Source organism: Callionymus lyra, chromosome 17 (genome assembly GCF_982586985.1).
Source record: "Callionymus lyra chromosome 17, fCalLyr1.hap1.1, whole genome shotgun sequence".
NCBI lineage: Eukaryota > Metazoa > Chordata > Actinopteri > Syngnathiformes > Callionymidae > Callionymus > Callionymus lyra.
This window is the reverse complement of record NC_141834.1, coordinates 13,249,008-13,268,850: the sequence shown is the minus strand read 5'-3', so window position 1 is coordinate 13,268,850 and position 19,843 is coordinate 13,249,008. Positions and strand designations below refer to the sequence as shown.

Genomic DNA, 19,843 nt, shown 5'->3' with positions numbered 1-19,843 from the left:
TTGATACGATATACTCAGCTACCGATATGATTTGATACGATATACTCAGCTACCGATATGATTCGATACGATATACTCAGCTACCGATATGATTTGATACAATATACTCAGCTACCGATATGATTTGATACAATATACTCAGCTACTGATATGATTTGTTACGATATACTCAGCTACTGATATGATTTGATACAATATACTCAGCTACCGATATGATTTGATACGATATACTCAGCTACCGATATGATTTGATACGATATACTCAGCTACCGATATGATTTGATACGATATACTCAGCTACCGATATGATTTGATACGATATACTCAGCTACTGATATGATTCGATACAATATACTCAGCTACTGATATGATTTGATACAATATACTCAGCTACTGATATGATTTGTTACGATATACTCAGCTACCGATATGATTTGATACAATATACTCAGCTACTGATATGATTTGATACGATATACTCAGCTACCGATATGATTTGATACGATATACTCAGCTACTGATATGATTTGATACAATATACTCAGCTACCGATATGATTTGATACGATATACTCAGCTACCGATATGATTTGATACGATATACTCAGCTACCGATATGATTTGATACAATATACTCAGCTACCGATATGATTTGATACAATATACTCAGCTACTGATATGATTTGTTACGATATACTCAGCTACCGATATGATTTGATACAATATACTCAGCTACCGATATGATTTGATACGATATACTCAGCTACCGATATGATTCGATACGATATACTCAGCTACCGATATGATTTGATACGATATACTCAGCTACCGATATGATTTGATACGATATACTCAGCTACCGATATGATTTGATACGATATACTCAGCTACTGATATGATTCGATACAATATACTCAGCTACTGATATGATTTGATACAATATACTCAGCTACTGATATGATTTGTTACGATATACTCAGCTACCGATATGATTTGATACAATATACTCAGCTACTGATATGATTTGATACGATATACTCAGCTACCGATATGATTTGATACGATATACTCAGCTACTGATATGATTTGATACAATATACTCAGCTACCGATATGATTTGATACGATATACTCAGCTACCGATATGATTTGATACGATATACTCAGCTACCGATATGATTTGATACAATATACTCAGCTACCGATATGATTTGATACAATATACTCAGCTACTGATATGATTTGTTACGATATACTCAGCTACCGATATGATTTGATACAATATACTCAGCTACCGATATGATTTGATACGATATACTCAGCTACCGATATGATTCGATACGATATACTCAGCTACCGATATGATTTGATACGATATACTCAGCTACCGATATGATTCGATACGATATACTCAGCTACCGATATGATTTGATACGATATACTCAGCTACTAATATGATTTGATACGATATACTCAGCTACTGATATGATTTGATACGATATACTCAGCTACTGATATGATTTGATACAATATACTCAGCTACCGATATGATTTGATACGATATACTCAGCTACCGATATGATTCGATACGATATACTCAGCTACCGATATGATTTGATACGATATACTCAGCTACTAATATGATTTGATACGATATACTCAGCTACTGATATGATTTGATAAGATATACTCAGCTACCGATATGATTTGATACGATATACTCAGCTACCGATATGATTCGATACGATATACTCAGCTACTAATATGATTTGATACGATATACTCAGCTACTGATATGATTTGATAAGATATACTCAGCTACCGATATGATTTGATACGATATACTCAGCTACTGATATGATTTGATACGATATACTCAGCTACTGATATGATTTGATACGATATACTCAGCTACTGATATTATTTGATACGATATACTCAGCAACTGATATGATTTGATACTATATTCTCAGCTACTGATATGATTTGATACGATATACTCAGCTTCCGATATGATTCGATACGATATACTCAGCTTCCGATATGATTCAATAAAATATACTCAGCTTCCGATATGATTCGATACGATATACTCAGTTTCCGATATGATTCGATACGATATACTCAGTTTCCGATATGATTCGCTACGATATACTCAGCTTCCGATATGATTCAATACGATATACTCAGCTTCCGATATGATTCAATACGATATACTCAGCTTCCAATATGATTCAATACGATATACTCAGCTTCTGATATGATTCGATACGATATACCCAGTTTCCGATATGATTCGATACGATATACTCAGTTTCCGATATGATTCACTACGATATACTCAGCTTCCGATATGATTTGATACGATATACTCAGTTTACGATATGATTCGATACGATATACTCAGTTTACGATATGATTCGATACGATATACTCAGCTATATATGATTTGATACAATATACTCAGCTACTGATATGATTCAATACAATACTCACGTCATTATATGATTCAATAGGATAGATTCTATCATGAACTAGACTAATTTAGAAAGTGAAGGTCACTAAAGGGTTTAAATGTGAATCATATGATAGAAGACAATGTCAGGGGGAATGAAACAAAACGTCCAGAGTTGTATTTAATCCACCTGCTGACTCCACCACGCTCTCCTCTGAGCCTAACAGGAAACCCCTAAAGAGATTCAACCAGGTCACCAGACAGTCAACCTCCGACCTCTAATTGATCAGCCCGGATATGTCGTTTCCCGACGGGACTCCTGGTGTGTGTCAGGCTCTCGTGAGCAGAGTTTCAATGTTGTTATCTTCACTGGTGAACCAGAAACAAAAATATGAATAAAATAATTAGAAAATAAAATGATGTTTCATTAAAAAGCAGCACATTTCTAAAAGCTGACTTTTGTTCTGACGTTATGATGATTTAGTTCCACCATTGTCGCGAGATAGACTCGACCAAAAGAACCTTCAGTGAAGAGACACGTGTTCAGTAAAAGGTTTCTATTATCATGCAAATTCACATGTTTTCAAATGAGATTAATGAAGGGAACATGGAAGAGATGAACATTCATGGTCGAGGCACGACGCTTCAATCAAACCATTACCAAAGCTGGTAACCTCAGAGTCTAACTTCCTGATTCAATTAAAAGCAAAGATTTGTTATTTCCATTAATCTGTTGTGTGGAGCTTGAATCGACACACTTGCATTTCATTCCATCACGGTTTGAACGCTTAGTTTTAAGACTAAAATGATATAAAACACGACTTGTGTTGTAAAATTCTGTGAATGAGATCGTTTATATGGCAGTTCATTATTCAACGATACTTCTCTCTGAGATTTTGACAGTAAAATAATAGCAAATATGGAAAACATTCAAATGAATCAAAAGGAAATGTTGACTTTAATCGTTTTTTTCTAAATTAGAACAATAATGGTTCACTCCATATTTTTTTTATTTCACTTGAGAAGTGCACGTCCAGGTGTGAAAGGACTATAAACAGTTTCTGAACAGAAAACAATTTCAAGTGAATCTCATGATGAAATCCCTTTCCAATTCTCTTTCTGATTCAACAAATAGTCGCTAAAAACGTAATTTCCATCACTGCGCTCGTATTGTCTCACTCCCTCCCAGAGAACTCAGAATCTTTAGCGTCAAAATACACCTATATGTGCATGCCATACATCATTAGAAATGTTTGCTTTCAGAAAACGTTTTTTAACTGCATTAACTCATATTAATAATTATTAAATATTCAAAAAAAATAATTAGATAAAAAGCAAAAGTAACAGTGAAGGAAAATACGACTTAAATTGAGAATATTCTGTTAAGTTACTGTCAATATAAATAAATATTTTTTTATATAAATACAGAAGCAAATGAAATCATAAACAGTAACAAATGTATGTGAAACAATAAATAATCTGAATCAAATCAATTTTTACAACAGAATTTTAAATATCAAGTAGAAAGGAGAAAGAAATATATATTTTTAAATGTCGTAGATAAATAAGGAAAGTAAATGAAGTTTTCTTTTAGTGTGAGGGAAATTTCAATGAAATTGTAATTGGATAAATAAATATATCTTTTAAGAAACATAATAAGAAGAGTTTATACTTTCATTTAAATATAGGCAGCAACAGAACTATCAATACATTTTATGAGTAGTCTGGTCTTTCTCGAAGACTTGTGGACGTATTTGAATGAGAAATGTACACGGTAAAGGAAACGCATCATCCTGGGACCCCCTGATGAAAGTCCGAGTCCATCTCTTTATGCCCCGAGAAGAAGAATCTCCACACGACACTGATTGGATACGTATCATTATCTCCACTAAGGTGGATGTTTGATGACATGGCAACCCTCTCCATGGCGCCCACACATCCTCCCAACATCAAGCATCCAGCAGAAGACCTCGTCGAGAGACAAGGACGCCAGGTTTATTAATAGAAGTCCATCGGGGGCAAGGGCGTCGCTAACTGGCGTTTAATTGACATTCTCGTTAATCTGTCCCAAAGAGAAAGACCGACCCTCGCTGAACTCAAACTGTGTGTGATTTGAAGTGTGTGTGTGTGTGTGTGTACATGTCAACCCGAGCATGTTGTCGCAGCATCCATTACGGATCCTTGAGTGATTGTACCGGCGTGTTCCGACGATGCCAAGGGCCCGAGGCATGTAAATCAATGTGCATATAAGCGCTTCAATCATCGCCGCTCAGTAATAGAGGGCAGCAGACAATTACCACTGTATAAACCCCAGACCTTTGAAGCAAATGTCAGCGCCAATACCACTCCGTGTCAAATACATCTCCTCGGCTTTGTCAAGGCGCATCGATAAACATCTCGGGGTGCATACCGAATGAGTGCTCGCTGATTTACAACATCTGGAACCAGGCGGAGCCGAAGTGCTCGGATCGCTTCGTTGCTAAACGTTAATCCTGCATCACTAGAAACAATCTTCCACGACTCAACCGTGGACTCGTCGATATAATATCATTAGCTTTCATCTGGTTCTACGTGTCCATCCGTGTATGATGTCAGAGGAACTGGACATCACTCCTTACATCACTGATCTGATCCAGCCTTACACCCCAGCTCGGGCTCTGAGGTCTGTGGATCAGAATCTACTGATGGTTCCTGAACACGGTTCAGGACCAGAGGAGAGAAATCTTTTCAGACTGTTGCTCCTAAGCTTTGGAACGATCTTCCTCTCTCTTTGCGCTTGATGGATCTACTGACTCCTTTAAGAAACACCTTAAGACGTTTCTATTTGTTCAGGCTTTTCCTTGATTTTCTGGAACTCCTGTGTTGTTCTCAGTATTATCTTGATCTTTAAAGTATATACTTTTTTGAATATTGTTTTGACTGTTAAAGCGCTTTGTAACCCTGGTCTGGAAAAGCCCTATATAAATAAATATTACTTACTTACTTACTTACTTACAATCATGACGTCTCTTGAAACACTTCATTGATTAGTTAGTTTTTATCTATACTTGGTTCCAAATACATTTTTCGATGTTATCTTACTATAGACGTTGATGTTTAATAATGTTCCGTATTTGGAAAATATATTTTCTTAAAGGTAATATTATGATTTTCAGTCAGGATCTACTTATCTAGGGTTGAATCTGACGAATATTTACAGAAGAAAATATAAAAAACACTATAATTAAGTAAGACAGTGACATGAAATAGGTTTTCATTTTATAAAAAAGAACAGATTTTCTCTTCAAAAATAATAAGCATGTGATTCTTGACTAGTGAACATAAGTAAAACACAAACTCTTTAGAAACTAAACTTGGCAAAAAGTCAATAAAAGTAGGAGACTTGAAAATACAGAACAACATCGTCGGCATACAATCAAACATACAAAGATAAAAATACACATGTTGGAACCAGTAAAGAGATTTTTCATGCACTTGATTAGTTTTTTTGCAGGTCATGCTATTATATTTTTGTATCTGAATGTCAGTCCGTGAGTATAATCCTGATATTTAACTGGTCCGTGGTGCAAAATCATTCGGGGACTCTTGATGTAAGACACATTTGTCCTGTTCAAAAAGTTATAATTTCAATTTTGCCAGCCCATGATGGAGGAGATACACTGCCTTTGAGACGTAAAAATGTTTGATGTTCTACTGTCATTTGATCCCAATTTGATATGAAAAAAAGACAGATTTGATATTATTGATATGATTAAGATGATAGAGGGGGGTCATTTGACCTCTGGAAGCTACTTATCAACTAGCTTAGCCTGTTTAAAATGTCCTTTATGTTACCTAAAATTTCCCCGGGTATAAATAACACTTAAGGGGGGATTATGGGTCTTACAATTGAGAAAATAACCTGATTATTGATATCATTTTGTATTAAAATGTTATACATATGCTATATATGTAATCAAAATTCTTTGAATTTTAGAAAAAAATGACTTAAAAAACCTTCACTGAGAGGTCAGTGTTCTAAATTCTAATTTTCAAACAATTTTGTCCATCAGTATGTGAGTCTATAATACGTTACAGGGGTGCTAAAGTACGGCTAAACGTACCATAACTACCTGTAAGACGTCTGTAAGAGTTCAAGTGATGTCAGCTAGTGAACCACTGACTCTGTAATAACTAGAGAGTGATATTTTCGTTATAGGGTGATTTTTTTTTTTTGTTTGCCAAAGGCATCATTTGTATGATGAAATAAATAACAATTTGGTAAAAAACAAAAAAAACAAGTTTATAACTAGAAAAAGTCCAGAAGAAAATGGTGAAAGCTGAATCTGTAAACTGAAATGCTAGAAAGTAGAAGTAGAAGTAGACAAAGTAGTAATAGTGGGAGTAGAAGAAGTAGTAGAAGAATGTGTAGAAGTAGTGGTAGAATAAGTAGTAGAAGTAGAAGAACTAGTAGTGGTAGTAATTACTGGTAGAAGAAGTAGAAGCAGAATAAGAAGTAGAATAAGTAGTATAATTAATAGTATAATAAGTAGTAGTTGAAGAAGTAGAATAAGTAGTAAAATTAATAGTAGAAGAAGTAGTAGTAGAAGAAGAAGTAGAAGAAGGAGTAGAAGTAGTGGTAGAATAAGTAGTAGAATTAATAGTAGAAGAAGTAGTAGTAGAAGAAGAAGTGGAAGAAGAAGTATAAATAGTAGAATTTGTAGTATAAGTAGCAGTTGAATTTGTAGTATAAGTATAATTAGTACAATCAGTAGTAGAATTATTAGTAAAAGTATAAGTGGAAATAGTAGTAAAAGTATAAATATAAGTAGTAGTAGATTAGTAGTATAAAGTAGTAGTAAGTAGACAAAAGTGTTTTTAAAGTCTCCAGGTGTGAGTAGATGAATGAACCTGAAGGTCAAAGTATAAAGTATATGAGTTTTTTAATCAAGGGAATGGAAAAAATACGGTAGAAAACGAGGAACAGAAGAAAGAGTAGAAGAGATAAAAGAAAGCTAGAACATAGCTCGCATTTTAAAAACACGTAAAGAGAAAAACAGAATCTTAAGGCATTCACACAGTGAACTTTATCGAAAACATACACTATATAATTTAAATTATATATATTTGAACAGAAATCTTAACTTCAAAGAGCGAATGAAGTAAAAAACCTAAGGTTCTGGTTTAGTTGAACTTATATTGTTGAAAAAAAAAATCATACTTTGATGTCGGAGATAAAGATACGCTCGAGGAAGTCACTTTCATGACTTCCAAGAAGTGAACCTCGGACTCTTCAAGAAAAGTATCTGCGAAGAAAGTCCAGAGACGATGACGCCACAGTGGATCGATCAACCCCCCCTTCCTGGTCACCCAGAAACCAACGCCGCCATACGGTAGCCTACATATTTGATACCGCCGCTATTTTTAAGACCTGTATGAAAAATTGAAAAGGAGGATGGAGAGAGTGAGCGACGGAGGGGAAGGAGGCAGGTAAGGGGGGGGTGGGGGGGGGAGCGAGGAGGAGGACAGTGAGTGATGGTGTGAGAAAATGTCTTTAAGGAGGTGATATGGGGGGGTACAGAACGGTGTCACACTGATAACCTTTCCCTGACTCTCCGGATCACACTCGGGATAGAGGGCGGCGAGAGGACGAGATGTCTATCCTCTAAACCCCCCCCCACCCCACCACCCCATAATACCACGGATGGCGGTGATGATTACCCTCTTGGTGAGCTGCGTGTCCATCATGAAGTTGTGCACATGCTTCTCCGCCTTGGTCAACTCCAGCTTCCTGGCTACCACGGCAACCACCAGAGCCGTGCAGCCGGCGCCCTGTCGAGGAAGAAGAAGAAGACGAGTCAGTGAAGGGAGACCAGGGTTAACGGTGGTGTTCGGGGGGTCCGGGGATGGGGGGGGGGATTAGCCACGATGATTGAGCGGCACCAGGACAAATATGAGAAAAGGGAGAGCACGACAGAAGGAGGGAGAGAGAGAGGGAAGGGAAGGGAGGATTAGGAAGGATAGCTCTGTTTCCAGCTCCGCAATTCTTCACCACGAGAGGCGAAGCCAAGTCTATTTTCACTTCCAATCCATCTGCCGTGAGATTTCCCTCCGTTCCCTCTATATGGCGAGAGATATGTCCCCGTATGGACGGAAGCGCCCGGAGATGGACGGCGCCTCATTTCCCTTCATTCGAGGCTGTCGATCTGAATTACCGGGCGTCGGGCGAGCACGAGCTTTGAACCCATTGACCCGTAGAGTGAACCGCCCTTTCATGGCTGTTTTGAACCTTTAAGTAATGCTTAACATCTCAAAGTATCTTTAAATCTTTTTAGTTTTTCTGACATTGGGTTGCTAGTTCTGAATTTTATTCTTAGACGACATGATCAATAAACTAAACTACGTCAAGTTCCGTGTGACTTTTGTGCCTTTTAGGGTTGCTAGATTGGATTGGTAGACCAGTGTTTTTTTTAATTTGGGGATCCACTAGGGGGCGTCCAAAAAATTGGAGGAAAGGGAAGAATTGAATTTGAGATAATATAACAACAAATTAAATAAATGTTTTAACCAATTCCACCGAAAATACAGCAAGAAAACTGCATTGATCCTGTTCCTAAGTATCTTGTAGCTAGATAGTCATTTTCTTATTTTATACTGGTTGTTTCTGTTGATAAATGGGAATATAAAGTAATGAAAAAAATATAAATATTGAAGAATTAAAAAAAAAATCAGGAAACACTATACTTTTTTTTTTTCATATCATTTGAAGCGTTTGCTGTGTTTTGAAAAGGGGGTCCTTGGCTTTAGGCTAATGGAGTTTGGGAAACCCTGGCCTAGAAAAGTTGGGTCTGGTTTAGGCGTGTCCAAAATTTGCTGAGTTTTGATCATGTAAAGTCCACAAAGGGAATCGGCCAAGTGTTGATGCTAATTTCCTTGAAAAAAGTTCTCAATGTTATTTGTACTGGTTTAAGATATTGGTGCTTGATATTTGAACCTCTGAATGGACTAAGATAGAGCTAGATTGTGCTGATCAACTTTGGCCTGGTCTAAAAAGTTTCACTCTCGGTCAAGCGCTTTAATCCTGTTGTTGTTTTGTTTTTGCCATGACCCAATTAAAAAAAATCACCAATATTTAAGAACTGATTTGGTTGCATGTCTATAAAAAGTCATTTTGAATGAGCTCCTTGGCAGAGCTATATGTTGACGGAATGCTTTACTAGTACTAGTTAATGGCTACATCGATGGACACATCCAAACAAATCCCCTATAATGTAACATGACCATGGACCAATCCCCAAGAAAGTATGTAATAGTTATTTGTAAAATGTCTTTCTAGACCAGGTTCAAAAAGTGCTTGAACAATCGAAAGCAATACACAGTTAAAAATAGATACAAATATAAAAACTCTAAAAGCCCAAGACAACATTGAGACAAACACAGAGGTCCCAGAAAGTTAATAAAAGCACAAATAAAAAGTTAAGATGATACTTGAAGGTCAGTAGATTTTCATTCCCATGGATTACTACGTTGGTGTTTCGGGGACCACGCCGGTGACCCCTGAGCTGGAAATAGAAATGAAAAGGTCTTCCAGCGTAGAGTGACATAGAAAAGGGTTGATAACAACCTACTTTGCTAGGAGACATATGAACCAATGTGTACCAAGCTCAGCTGTACATTTGGTCAAGCCTACACACTGAGAGAACCATAACAAATCTTTAGATGGTACCAGCTAGACTCTGCTCAAGGACAGACATCAGCGTAAGTCAACTGATAAACATAAACTGCGGGAACTTTGCACAACGGCCTCGTGACACGGCCATCTTAGTAGCCAATGGTTTAGAGTGTCTGGCCAATGATACATATATGATAAGACTGACCAGACTATAAAAGATCCGGCATTTTTGTTAGAACTTTTCACTTTTCACTTGAAGACGCCTAGCGATAGATCTCTGCTTTGCAAAGGTCTGTGCTTATGTAAATATGTAAGTTATTTTTTCACTAAACGAGCATTTTCTCTAAAACTCATTCCTGTGTCTCTGTCCTTCTTTACCATAACCACAAAACGATACCGGGAAGGGGGACGGTTCATTGGTACAAAACCCCACAAATTGGTGCTGTGACCCGGTGAAATGGACGATGAAAACAACGATTAAACGAACAATAACAGGAAATATCAGCATAAATCTAACAAAGTTACTTGTCCAACGTGGCCGGCGAAGCTTCTCCAGGAGGGCGACATTCACGAGGGAGCATCAGGAGTTTTAAGGTTGGAAGCAAGACTTGGTTATCTTTAAATGAGCGGACTGTAGAGATATCGTAGGTTCCTCTGAAGGGGCAGGCGTCGAGGGGGGGCGGGGGGTAGGTGGGCGAGCGAGAGGGATGAAAGTGCGGCATGTGCAAGGCATGCTGGGGGATGCGGGCGATGTTAATGAGGTCACACGTCTCCTGATAAGCAATGAATTAAGATTAAGAGCTTTTAATGAAAACGTTCCTTCCTGCTAGCATCGCACGCCGGCGAGCGGGAGACTCACTTCAGGCTGGAAATAACTTTGCCCAGGTCGAAAAACATACGACCGGGCATGAGAGCCCAACACTCGTCCATTTGTGTTTATTCCCAACGTGTGAATAAAACATGAGGAGGGCAGATGGAAAACCCCTTAAAGCTCTGCTACAAGTATTTGCTTTAGGGAAAAGAGCCCTTGATGAGTTGCCACGGAACAGGCTGTACAAGTGCCTCGCAGTCAGCCGCCGTGTCAGGGCGAGCAGGGTTCTGATTGGCTCGCCAGGAGCAGGTAATGTGTGTGTGTGGGAGTTCGCTTTGTGGACGAGCTCACGTCCATTTGATTCCAGCAGGGTTCCCTTGGCACGCCGACAACGGCGATGATGGCCGCCGCGATTTTCTTTCATACGCCCGGGAGTTTCCCTCGACCAGTCCGGCGAGCGAGAAACAGGGAATCACTGTCTCAGTCTCAGGGTGTCGAGAAATTCACCCCAGAAAAATGTTTCCTCACCTCCGGGGTGAGCGACGCCGGCCGCGGAAATTGAGATTCTCAAGCAGAAAAACTATTTGCTTCCCCGTAATTACTGTGAAAATATGCTGTAAGTGGTGACAAAAGAGGAGCCAAGGAAATGTATTTCATTCAATTTCCTGCTTTAAGCTGCGCGACAAACACAAATATTAACCTCGGAAATATGCAGAGAGGGAGGAAAGTGGTCAACAGCTCCAGAGAAAATGCAGATTTATGATTAATATATAAATACAAATGACTTACTTACTTAATAAATCAAAATATGAGTGATCTTGACCATTGACAAGACTGAGGACGTCATCCACATCCCCTGATTTTTAGTTTTTTTTTAATGTTTATATTGTTTGTTGACTTCAAGTTAATATAAAACCACTATATAATTTAAACAAAAATAAAAGCAATTTAATGCATCTTTATAAAGTATTTAGATTTAATAAGAGGTTGCAATTAAATCATATGCTTTTTATAGTATACATATATTCTTGGAATTCTTGTCCCTTTTATAAGTTAATGTATATATAATAAAATAGTAAAATGAACACAAATAAGCATTTTATTTTTACCACATAATAATTGTTTTGCCTTGTATTTGTTTTAATAACTAATAGATACACTTATTATATTAGAAGTATTATATTATTTACATTTACAGTATTTATTTAAACTTTTAATTTTATTGTCAAACAAATTAAATTGATCTACTGTATCATCAGTATGTGTCTGTTCGTACAAAACGTGAAATATTTACATTAGAAAATAATCTTAAGCCCCGCCCACTGAACACACCCACTCTGCTGTGATTGGTCAAGCGTCAAGGTTTGTCACTCCATGTCATCAATCCCGGAAGTCTCCGTCTACAAGGGACTTGTTGTATAAACAAAGCGGGCTGTGACTACAGCTGGAGGAGGAGTGAAGCCAATACTATATCATAATGGACTTTGCTCTCGTAACCTCTCGTTCGCCCAGATTTCAGACGGGGGAGAACTTTATAAAGTAATAACTTCAACCTCAAATATGTGTTTTAAAATCCAAACCTTAAATATTGATCTTAATCCCCAGATGTATCATTTTAGACTCAGTCAGGCGCGAAAAAAAGATTGAATTTACAGCTGAGAACACGTGTCGGATTTGTTCCTCACAGGTGTGAGAACATCCAGCGACGGCTTCATTAGTCAGATGTCAATCTGTGGATTAATCACTTCTCACGCAGGGAATCAAAAGCAAAGGATGTTGAAAAGAAAGGTTTGTATCGAGTCTAGACGCACAACTAAAGCATGCTGGGAGAGAAGAGTGATGTCACAAGAGTTATAATAAGACCTCAGGAGCGCCCCCTGCCCACATCAGGGGTACTTCACTTGTTTTGAAAAACCCAACGGTGGAATCCTTCCATCGCACCCCCCCCCCCCGCCCACGTAGCAGAGCAGCACCTGGCGCTCCCCCAGCATGCCTCGGGGTGATGGTGTATCCCTGCATTGTTGGCCGCTGCGTGTTGCCATGGCAACAAACGAGGGCTTCTCTCGCCGCAGACTCATTACAACTGGTTCTGGTCTTAATCACGAGCCTCGCGAACACAGAACCGGCTCCGCCGGCGCACTCGTGTCTCCTCTGAGGGTCAACCAAAATAAACCACTCGGAAAAAAAGAGTGTGTGTGCGACGCGGGAGGAGAGAGTGTGTGTGTGGGAGTCGAAGCTACCAGGAGCTCGGTGTGGAGGACGAGGCTGTGGGACGTTCTCTGCCCGAGTCTTTAGCATTTCAACCCTTGATTCAGCTCAGGGTCAAGGTGACCCGAATGCCTGAAAACAAAATGTGTTTATGGTATCCCTTGTGTTGTCTCTGGGTCAAGGTGAACGACCTCCCTGGCTTCTTTAAAGGGATACCACAAACACATTTGTTTTCGGGCGTTCGGGTCACCTTGACCCCGAGATAACACAAGGGTTAAGACAGTATTGTACAGTTTAAAAACATTATTAACTATAAAGATAAAGACGATTTATGTTTTTTATTACTAAATACATTAGAAAAATATATGAAGTAAGGTATTACCTAGGTAAATAGGTAGGAAAGATGATATTTGTACAAGAGACAATACAAAATAAATTGTAGTTATTTCTTTACAAAAAGTTTGATTTAAATACAAAAAAATAATATCATGAACAGAAATATTGACAATTTATTTCATGTAAGAAAAAAAAACACAATTTTTTTTTTACATTTCTATTAGAAAACCTGCAACAGTAAAGTAAATATAACAATAAGTAAATATATTGTGCTTTATAATGTGTTTTTTTCAAAAGTTATTTTTAATTTGTTTTGTTTTTTTTAATAATTATTTGTGATTATTATTCATTATTCTTAATATTTGCTTTGGTGCATTAAGAACTCAATATTTGATTAATATATGGTGAAAATATAACAAGAATAATGATAATTATTACAAGTAATCCTGCATTAGATTGTAAAAAAAATTGAATTTAAAGCCAAAACTACATAACAACTAGTTACACCATTTTTTTTTTATATTTCTAAAAAACAAATGTCTCACATAAAGGAGAAGAACTTTGTATTGTATAACATTCTATGATATTAAATATGTCATATCATTCCATATGAATAATAATATTTTAAAAATATAATAATTAGACAATAGTTAAATACAGTAATCCAATAGATTGTGTCTTTTTATTATATATATATATGTTTGCTATACATTATTATTATATATTTATTTATTTGATTTATTATGGCCTTCAAAAGCATTTTCAATTTTTTTTTGTCTCGCAAAGAAGAAGAATTTAAGTAATAATAGAATATTAATTAATCTATAAATCTATTATATAAAATATGTTATATCTTTTGAGAAAAGCAGAAAATAGAACTGGAAATAGAAGTATGTAACAGCACCAAGGGCACTATTACATCAGAGCACACAGATAAATGTGGCCCCTGAAGAGTAAAAAATGACGTTACATAAGCTTTTGTGTGTGTTTTGTTTTGTTTTGGTCGTAGTTCAGGTCAAATCCTGCCTCTCTGTGTCCGACCTACAAGCGACGCTTTCACGAGCTGGTGTTCTTACATTAGCTCTTCACAACAAACATCTGAGGACGTTTCTAAATCAATTCTAATCCAGCATCAGAATGAATGAAGAAAACAAAGCAATCATTTTTGTTAAATATAATCACATTTGAACTCAGCAGCTGCTCCGCATTAAACGACAACACCAGGTAACAACTCCTCGGATATTAAAGCCATGGATCATCCGAGCTATTGTTTTCAATAATTGCACGACGTATTCGAAAAAACAGTTTTTTTGGGGGCGAGCGGGGCGACTTCTGGCAACTCACCAGCATCTATTATTCATCCTCGCCAGACCCTCTGGCAACACGTGGCCCAGCGACTCCCTTCGTGCCATAAAACCCTCCCATCACTGAGTCTGTGTCGTGACCTCGTAAAAAAAAAAAGTGTGGGTCGATCTACATGTTTGATTTCAAGAGGATGTTCCTCGAGACCTGATCCAGGTTATCGAGCAGGAAAGGAAGGAGAGACTCTGGAGGTGAGTTGGAGCCAAGAAGCCGACGTGAGATAGAAACGAACGAAGAGAGAACGCAGGACGGCGAAGGTTAATTCGAGGCACGCGATTGGTTAAGACTCAACCTTCCTAGGAGTCTTTTCAAGCGATTATTGGATTATCGGTCGTCTTTTGATCCTCATTATTCCTCGACTATTAAGTCCTAATCCTCAAATGGTGGTCGGTTTAGTTAAGTGACTCCGTTATGTATGCGAGTCCTGTGTTTGTGGAGGATCTGACGAGAACCTCTTCAAGGACGGAACAGAAAGAACTTTTATCAGTCACACTGAGTTAGCATTAGCTTAGCAACTTCAATTAGCTTTTTTTCTCTCCAGGGATCTTGTCATTAAAACATGTAATTCATTAAGAAAGATCAAATCTTTTAATCTTAAATGTTTTTTTTTACATACAAACAAATGTTTTTTGCGGTATCCCTTGTGTTATCTCAGGGTAAAGGTGACCCAGAGACCCAAAAACAAATATTTTTTGCTGTATCCCTTGTGTTATCTCAGGGTCAAGGTGACCCAGAGACCAAAAAACAAATGTGTTTGAGGTATCGCTAGTGTTATCTCATGGTCAAGGTGACCCTGAGACCCAAAAACAGATGTGTTTGAGGTATCCCTTGTGTTGTCTCAGGGTCAATGTGACCCGGAGACCCCCCCAAAAAAGATATGTTTGAGATATCCCTTGTGTTACTCAGGGTCAAGGTGACCCAGAGACCAAAAAACAAATGTGTTTGAGGTATCTCTTGTGTTATCTCATGGTCAAGGTGACCCTGAGACCCAAAAACAGATGTGTTTGAGGTATCCCTTGTGTTGTCTCAGGGTCAATGTGACCCGGAGACCCCCCCAAAAAAGATATGTTTGAGGGATACCTTGTGTTATCTCAGGGTAAAGGTGACCCAGAGACCAAAAAACAAATGTATTTGCAGTATCCCTTGTGTTATCTCAGGGTAAAGGTGACCCAGAGACCAAAAAACAAATGTGTTCGAGGTATCCTTTGCGTTGTCTCTGGGTTAATCGACCTCCCTTGGCTTCCATAGATATATCCGCAGTTGTGGACGTCGGGTCTCCGGGTCACCTTGACCCTGAGATAGCACAGGCGTTATTGCTTTTTAAAGAAAGTCCTGTTTTTTGGGAGGAAATTGAGAACTTCTTCAATGAAAGAAAAACGTTTTTAATCACTTCAGTAATACTGAGTTAGCATTAGCTTAGCAACTTTTAAGGGTTAGGGTCTATCTTTTTTATTTACTTCTTGGATCTTATCATTCAAAGCATGTATCATGTGTACAAATCCTACTATTTTACAATCAAAAATATGTTATTTTACATCCTTTATTCGACCAATTGTGTTTATAATAAAGTTAAATTTAATCAAGGGTTGCAAATGAATCCTGGACCATTTACAAAACCCCATTAAAGTTTAAAGCAAAAAATGTAAAACAAACCTTCTTACAACGATATAAAAATATACTTAAATTATATTAAGAAATGTATCATATATTCCTTATTTGTTCAGCAGTAATCAAGTATTGCTTAAGAAGTTTCCTCTCATTGTTGCTACGCTAAAGTTTTAAACTTTCATTCAGTGTGTAAATGGTAGCAAACAGTTCATATGTTTGGGTTTTCATTTTTAAAGCGTTGAATCCGTCGACAGATTTGCTTTGACAAATTTGTCTCATGACATTCGGGTATTTTAGTCCAAAACGAGTCGTGTTAATGTCACCAGAACACCGAGAGCGAAGGCCAAACATGGAAAGCCGTCGCACAAGGACAGACAACAACGACACACACACACACACACACACACACACACACACACACACACACACACACACACACACACACACACACACACACACACACACACACACACACACACACACACTCGGACAAACAACCTGCTAATGTGGCTCTTGTTTGCTCGCCCTCAAAAAAAAACAGCGGCATATTCAGGGGAGGATTTCTCAAATGACATAAATGGCACATTTTCCCCCGTTAGTGTCGCGAATTCTCGCTGGACCGCTGACCTTTGAACGAGGGAGAGAGGAGAGGGAGGAGAGAGAGGAGAGGGAGGAGAAGGAGGAGAGGGAGGAGAAGGAGGAGAGGGAGGAGAGAGAGGAGAGAGAGGAGAGGGAGGAGAAGGAGGAGAGGGAGGAGAGGGAGGAGAGAGAGGAGAGAGAGGAGAGAGGAGAGGGAGGAAAGGGAGGAGAGGGAGGAGAGAGGAGAGGGAGGAAAGAGAGGAGAGGGAGGAGAGGGAGGAGAGAGAGGAGAGAGAGGAGAGGGATGAGAGAGGAGAGGGAGCAGAGGGAGGAGAGGAAGGAAATGTTCTCACCATGATTCCAGTCAGCAGACACACTCCTTTGCCACAGTACGTGTGAGGAACCATGTCTCCGTAGCCGATGGACAGGAAGGTGATGGAGATCAGCCACATGGCGCCCAGGAAGTTGCTGGTGACGTCCTGGGCGTCGTGGTACCTGCAGACATGATGGGGTCACATGTGGATCACGTTCCACTTCAGGAGGAGTTTTAACCAAAGCCGATATCGAAACACTCAGCTTCATTGAGTCCTTACACGTTGCCACGGCGACCGGCTTCTGATTCACAACAAAAATAATAAAATCTATCCAGCAGTAAAACTGGGAGTAACCTTGGACAGTTCACCGGGAAAAGTGCTTCGCCTGAAGGAACGATCCGTCTCAATTCTCTTTGACGCCTCATTGAGCGTTTAATGAAATGAATTACACGTTAATTACACCCGCAGAGAAGCGCACGGTTGACTTTTGAGTCCAGGAAAAGTTGAAAAAAAACCCCAAAAAAACAAGACGTGGAAGAAAAACTGAATGAAAGTATCATTTAATGAATTAAAGTACCTTTAAAGCACCGCAACTGGTTGAATTAAATCCTTGTAATCCTTTTATTTTCATTTAACGGTCTCTTGACTGACTTGTTTGGAAACATAAACGAGTGGATCGCGTTGATGTGGGTCAGAGGTCAATGTGGAGTCTGGAGTAGGATCCGGAGATTCCAGGATCAACTTATTGATGGAATAAAATTGAGTTTTTAGTCGAAAATAACGACTAAAAATTGTCGTCGATGAGCATCGGTCGTTTAACAAAAACTAATTGAGACAAAATGTAGATGGTGGTCATGTGACATTATTTTAAATAACCATATAAAGCTAATATTTTTGACAAAAACTAGTATTCATAAGCGCAAAAATTGAATACAATTAAATAATTTTCCAGGCTTTTTCAGAGATTTCTGTCAATTTACTGTATAAGATCGTTGAAGATTTGGATCAATTTATTCCTGGACTTGATTTACAGTATTTTAAAAGTCAATAAGATTAAGAAAAGATTAAAATAAACTTTTTGTAATCGTGTAATGGGTTGAAAAATAAAGTCTTTACAACTGATTGACTAAAAGACAATATTTATTGAGTTCAATATTCATGGATAACTTTTTAAATGCCATTAAATTGACTTTTAAAAGACTGAAAACTGAAAGAGAAAGTATGACTAATACTAATAAATATTAATATGATGTTTTATTGTTTTTATAGTTTGAATCAAAGGCCAAATGTTGATCACATGCCTTGTTAAAACATTCAGTTCTGTGTGGGTTTCATCGCTCGAGGCCACATTTTAGTGAAAAAAAGGGAAAAATAGGTAAATAAACAAAAATAAAACAACATGTTTTGTTCGGAACAGACGGATGGGTATTAATTGTTGTCCCAGCTACCAAGGGCAAGAGTAGGACAAGGCAATTTTGCATGATTTTATTTAAATTACTTCCTTATTAATGAACAAACCTCTTCATTAGACGCACATGACTTACAGTTTAATTAAAACTCTTAACAAATGAAAGTGTGACTTTAATAACCAGAGACACTGATTTGAGCGTTTCATCTCCGGCCTGACGTCTCATTTTCAAACCACATTATGTTTTTGAATATAGTTTACAGTCTAATCAAGTTCAACACGTCTGGCTCACGACCAACTCTCTCGCTGCCGTAGAATCGGAGGAAAAATTCCGCACCCGTTCCCGACGTCTTGAGGATCATCTACCCCTCCTTTGACGCCACATGATACAGTGCAGGTTTTGGTTGGAGCTAAAAATGATCCAGATTTTTTTCGAAAGGTGACTCTCCAGACATTTCTGCCGCTCAGAGATAAGAACGTCCGTCGACTTATAAGGTAAACGTCTTCAAAGCGTCTCGTAGTTTTTGTGTTTTTATTTCCACTCGTCCTGCCGACGCATCGTTTTTTTTGGTGTTTTTATTTCCGCTCGAACTTTCATCAAAGTCCACCCGGCGAGACCTGGACCCCACAAATGAACGGCAGATGGAAAGATCTCCACAAGTACACAAAGACACACACATGAGTACACACCTCTCGCACACTCGTACGGTCCAGGCGGCGATGATCCACAGAGAGATGCTGAAGACCAGCAGCACCGTCCCGGGACAGATGGTCATGAGGGTTTTCATCACGAACCGGGTGTTGAAATGCACCTGAAAAAACAAACACAAAAACATTGTTATCATTTTTTTAAAAAGTTGCAGTGCATTATGGGAGAGCATGTGTTGTGTGCCCGTGTCACGTTAACACTCTGGTTTCCTCCCACAGTCCAAACAGTTATTAGTGGCGCAATTGTTGCTGCGTGTGTTAGCGGTTGTCTGTCTATGTGTGATGGACTGGCAACCTTTCCAGGGTGTCCCAGACCCTGTAAAAGCAGCTTTAGTAGAAGTAGAAAAAGTGTTTATTATGAATGTTTATAAGAAACTTTTTACTTGTACATTTAAACACATGTCA

The 19,843-nt window shown here is 38.3% G+C and overlaps 1 protein-coding gene across 1 annotated transcript in view; it reads right to left on the bottom strand.

Moving 5' to 3' along the window:
* The window catches only part of kcnn3 (potassium intermediate/small conductance calcium-activated channel, subfamily N, member 3), an 83,261-nt gene that overhangs the window by 13,149 nt on the left and 50,269 nt on the right, over positions 1-19,843 (bottom strand). The window contains exons 5-7 of the mRNA XM_087812632.1: positions 19,421-19,542; positions 17,362-17,503; positions 8,154-8,264 (exon numbers count right to left, since the gene is read on the bottom strand). Of these exons, the coding sequence (XP_087668758.1) occupies positions 8,154-8,264; positions 17,362-17,503; positions 19,421-19,542 (375 nt within the window). The remainder of the gene's footprint in view (positions 1-8,153; positions 8,265-17,361; positions 17,504-19,420; positions 19,543-19,843) is intronic.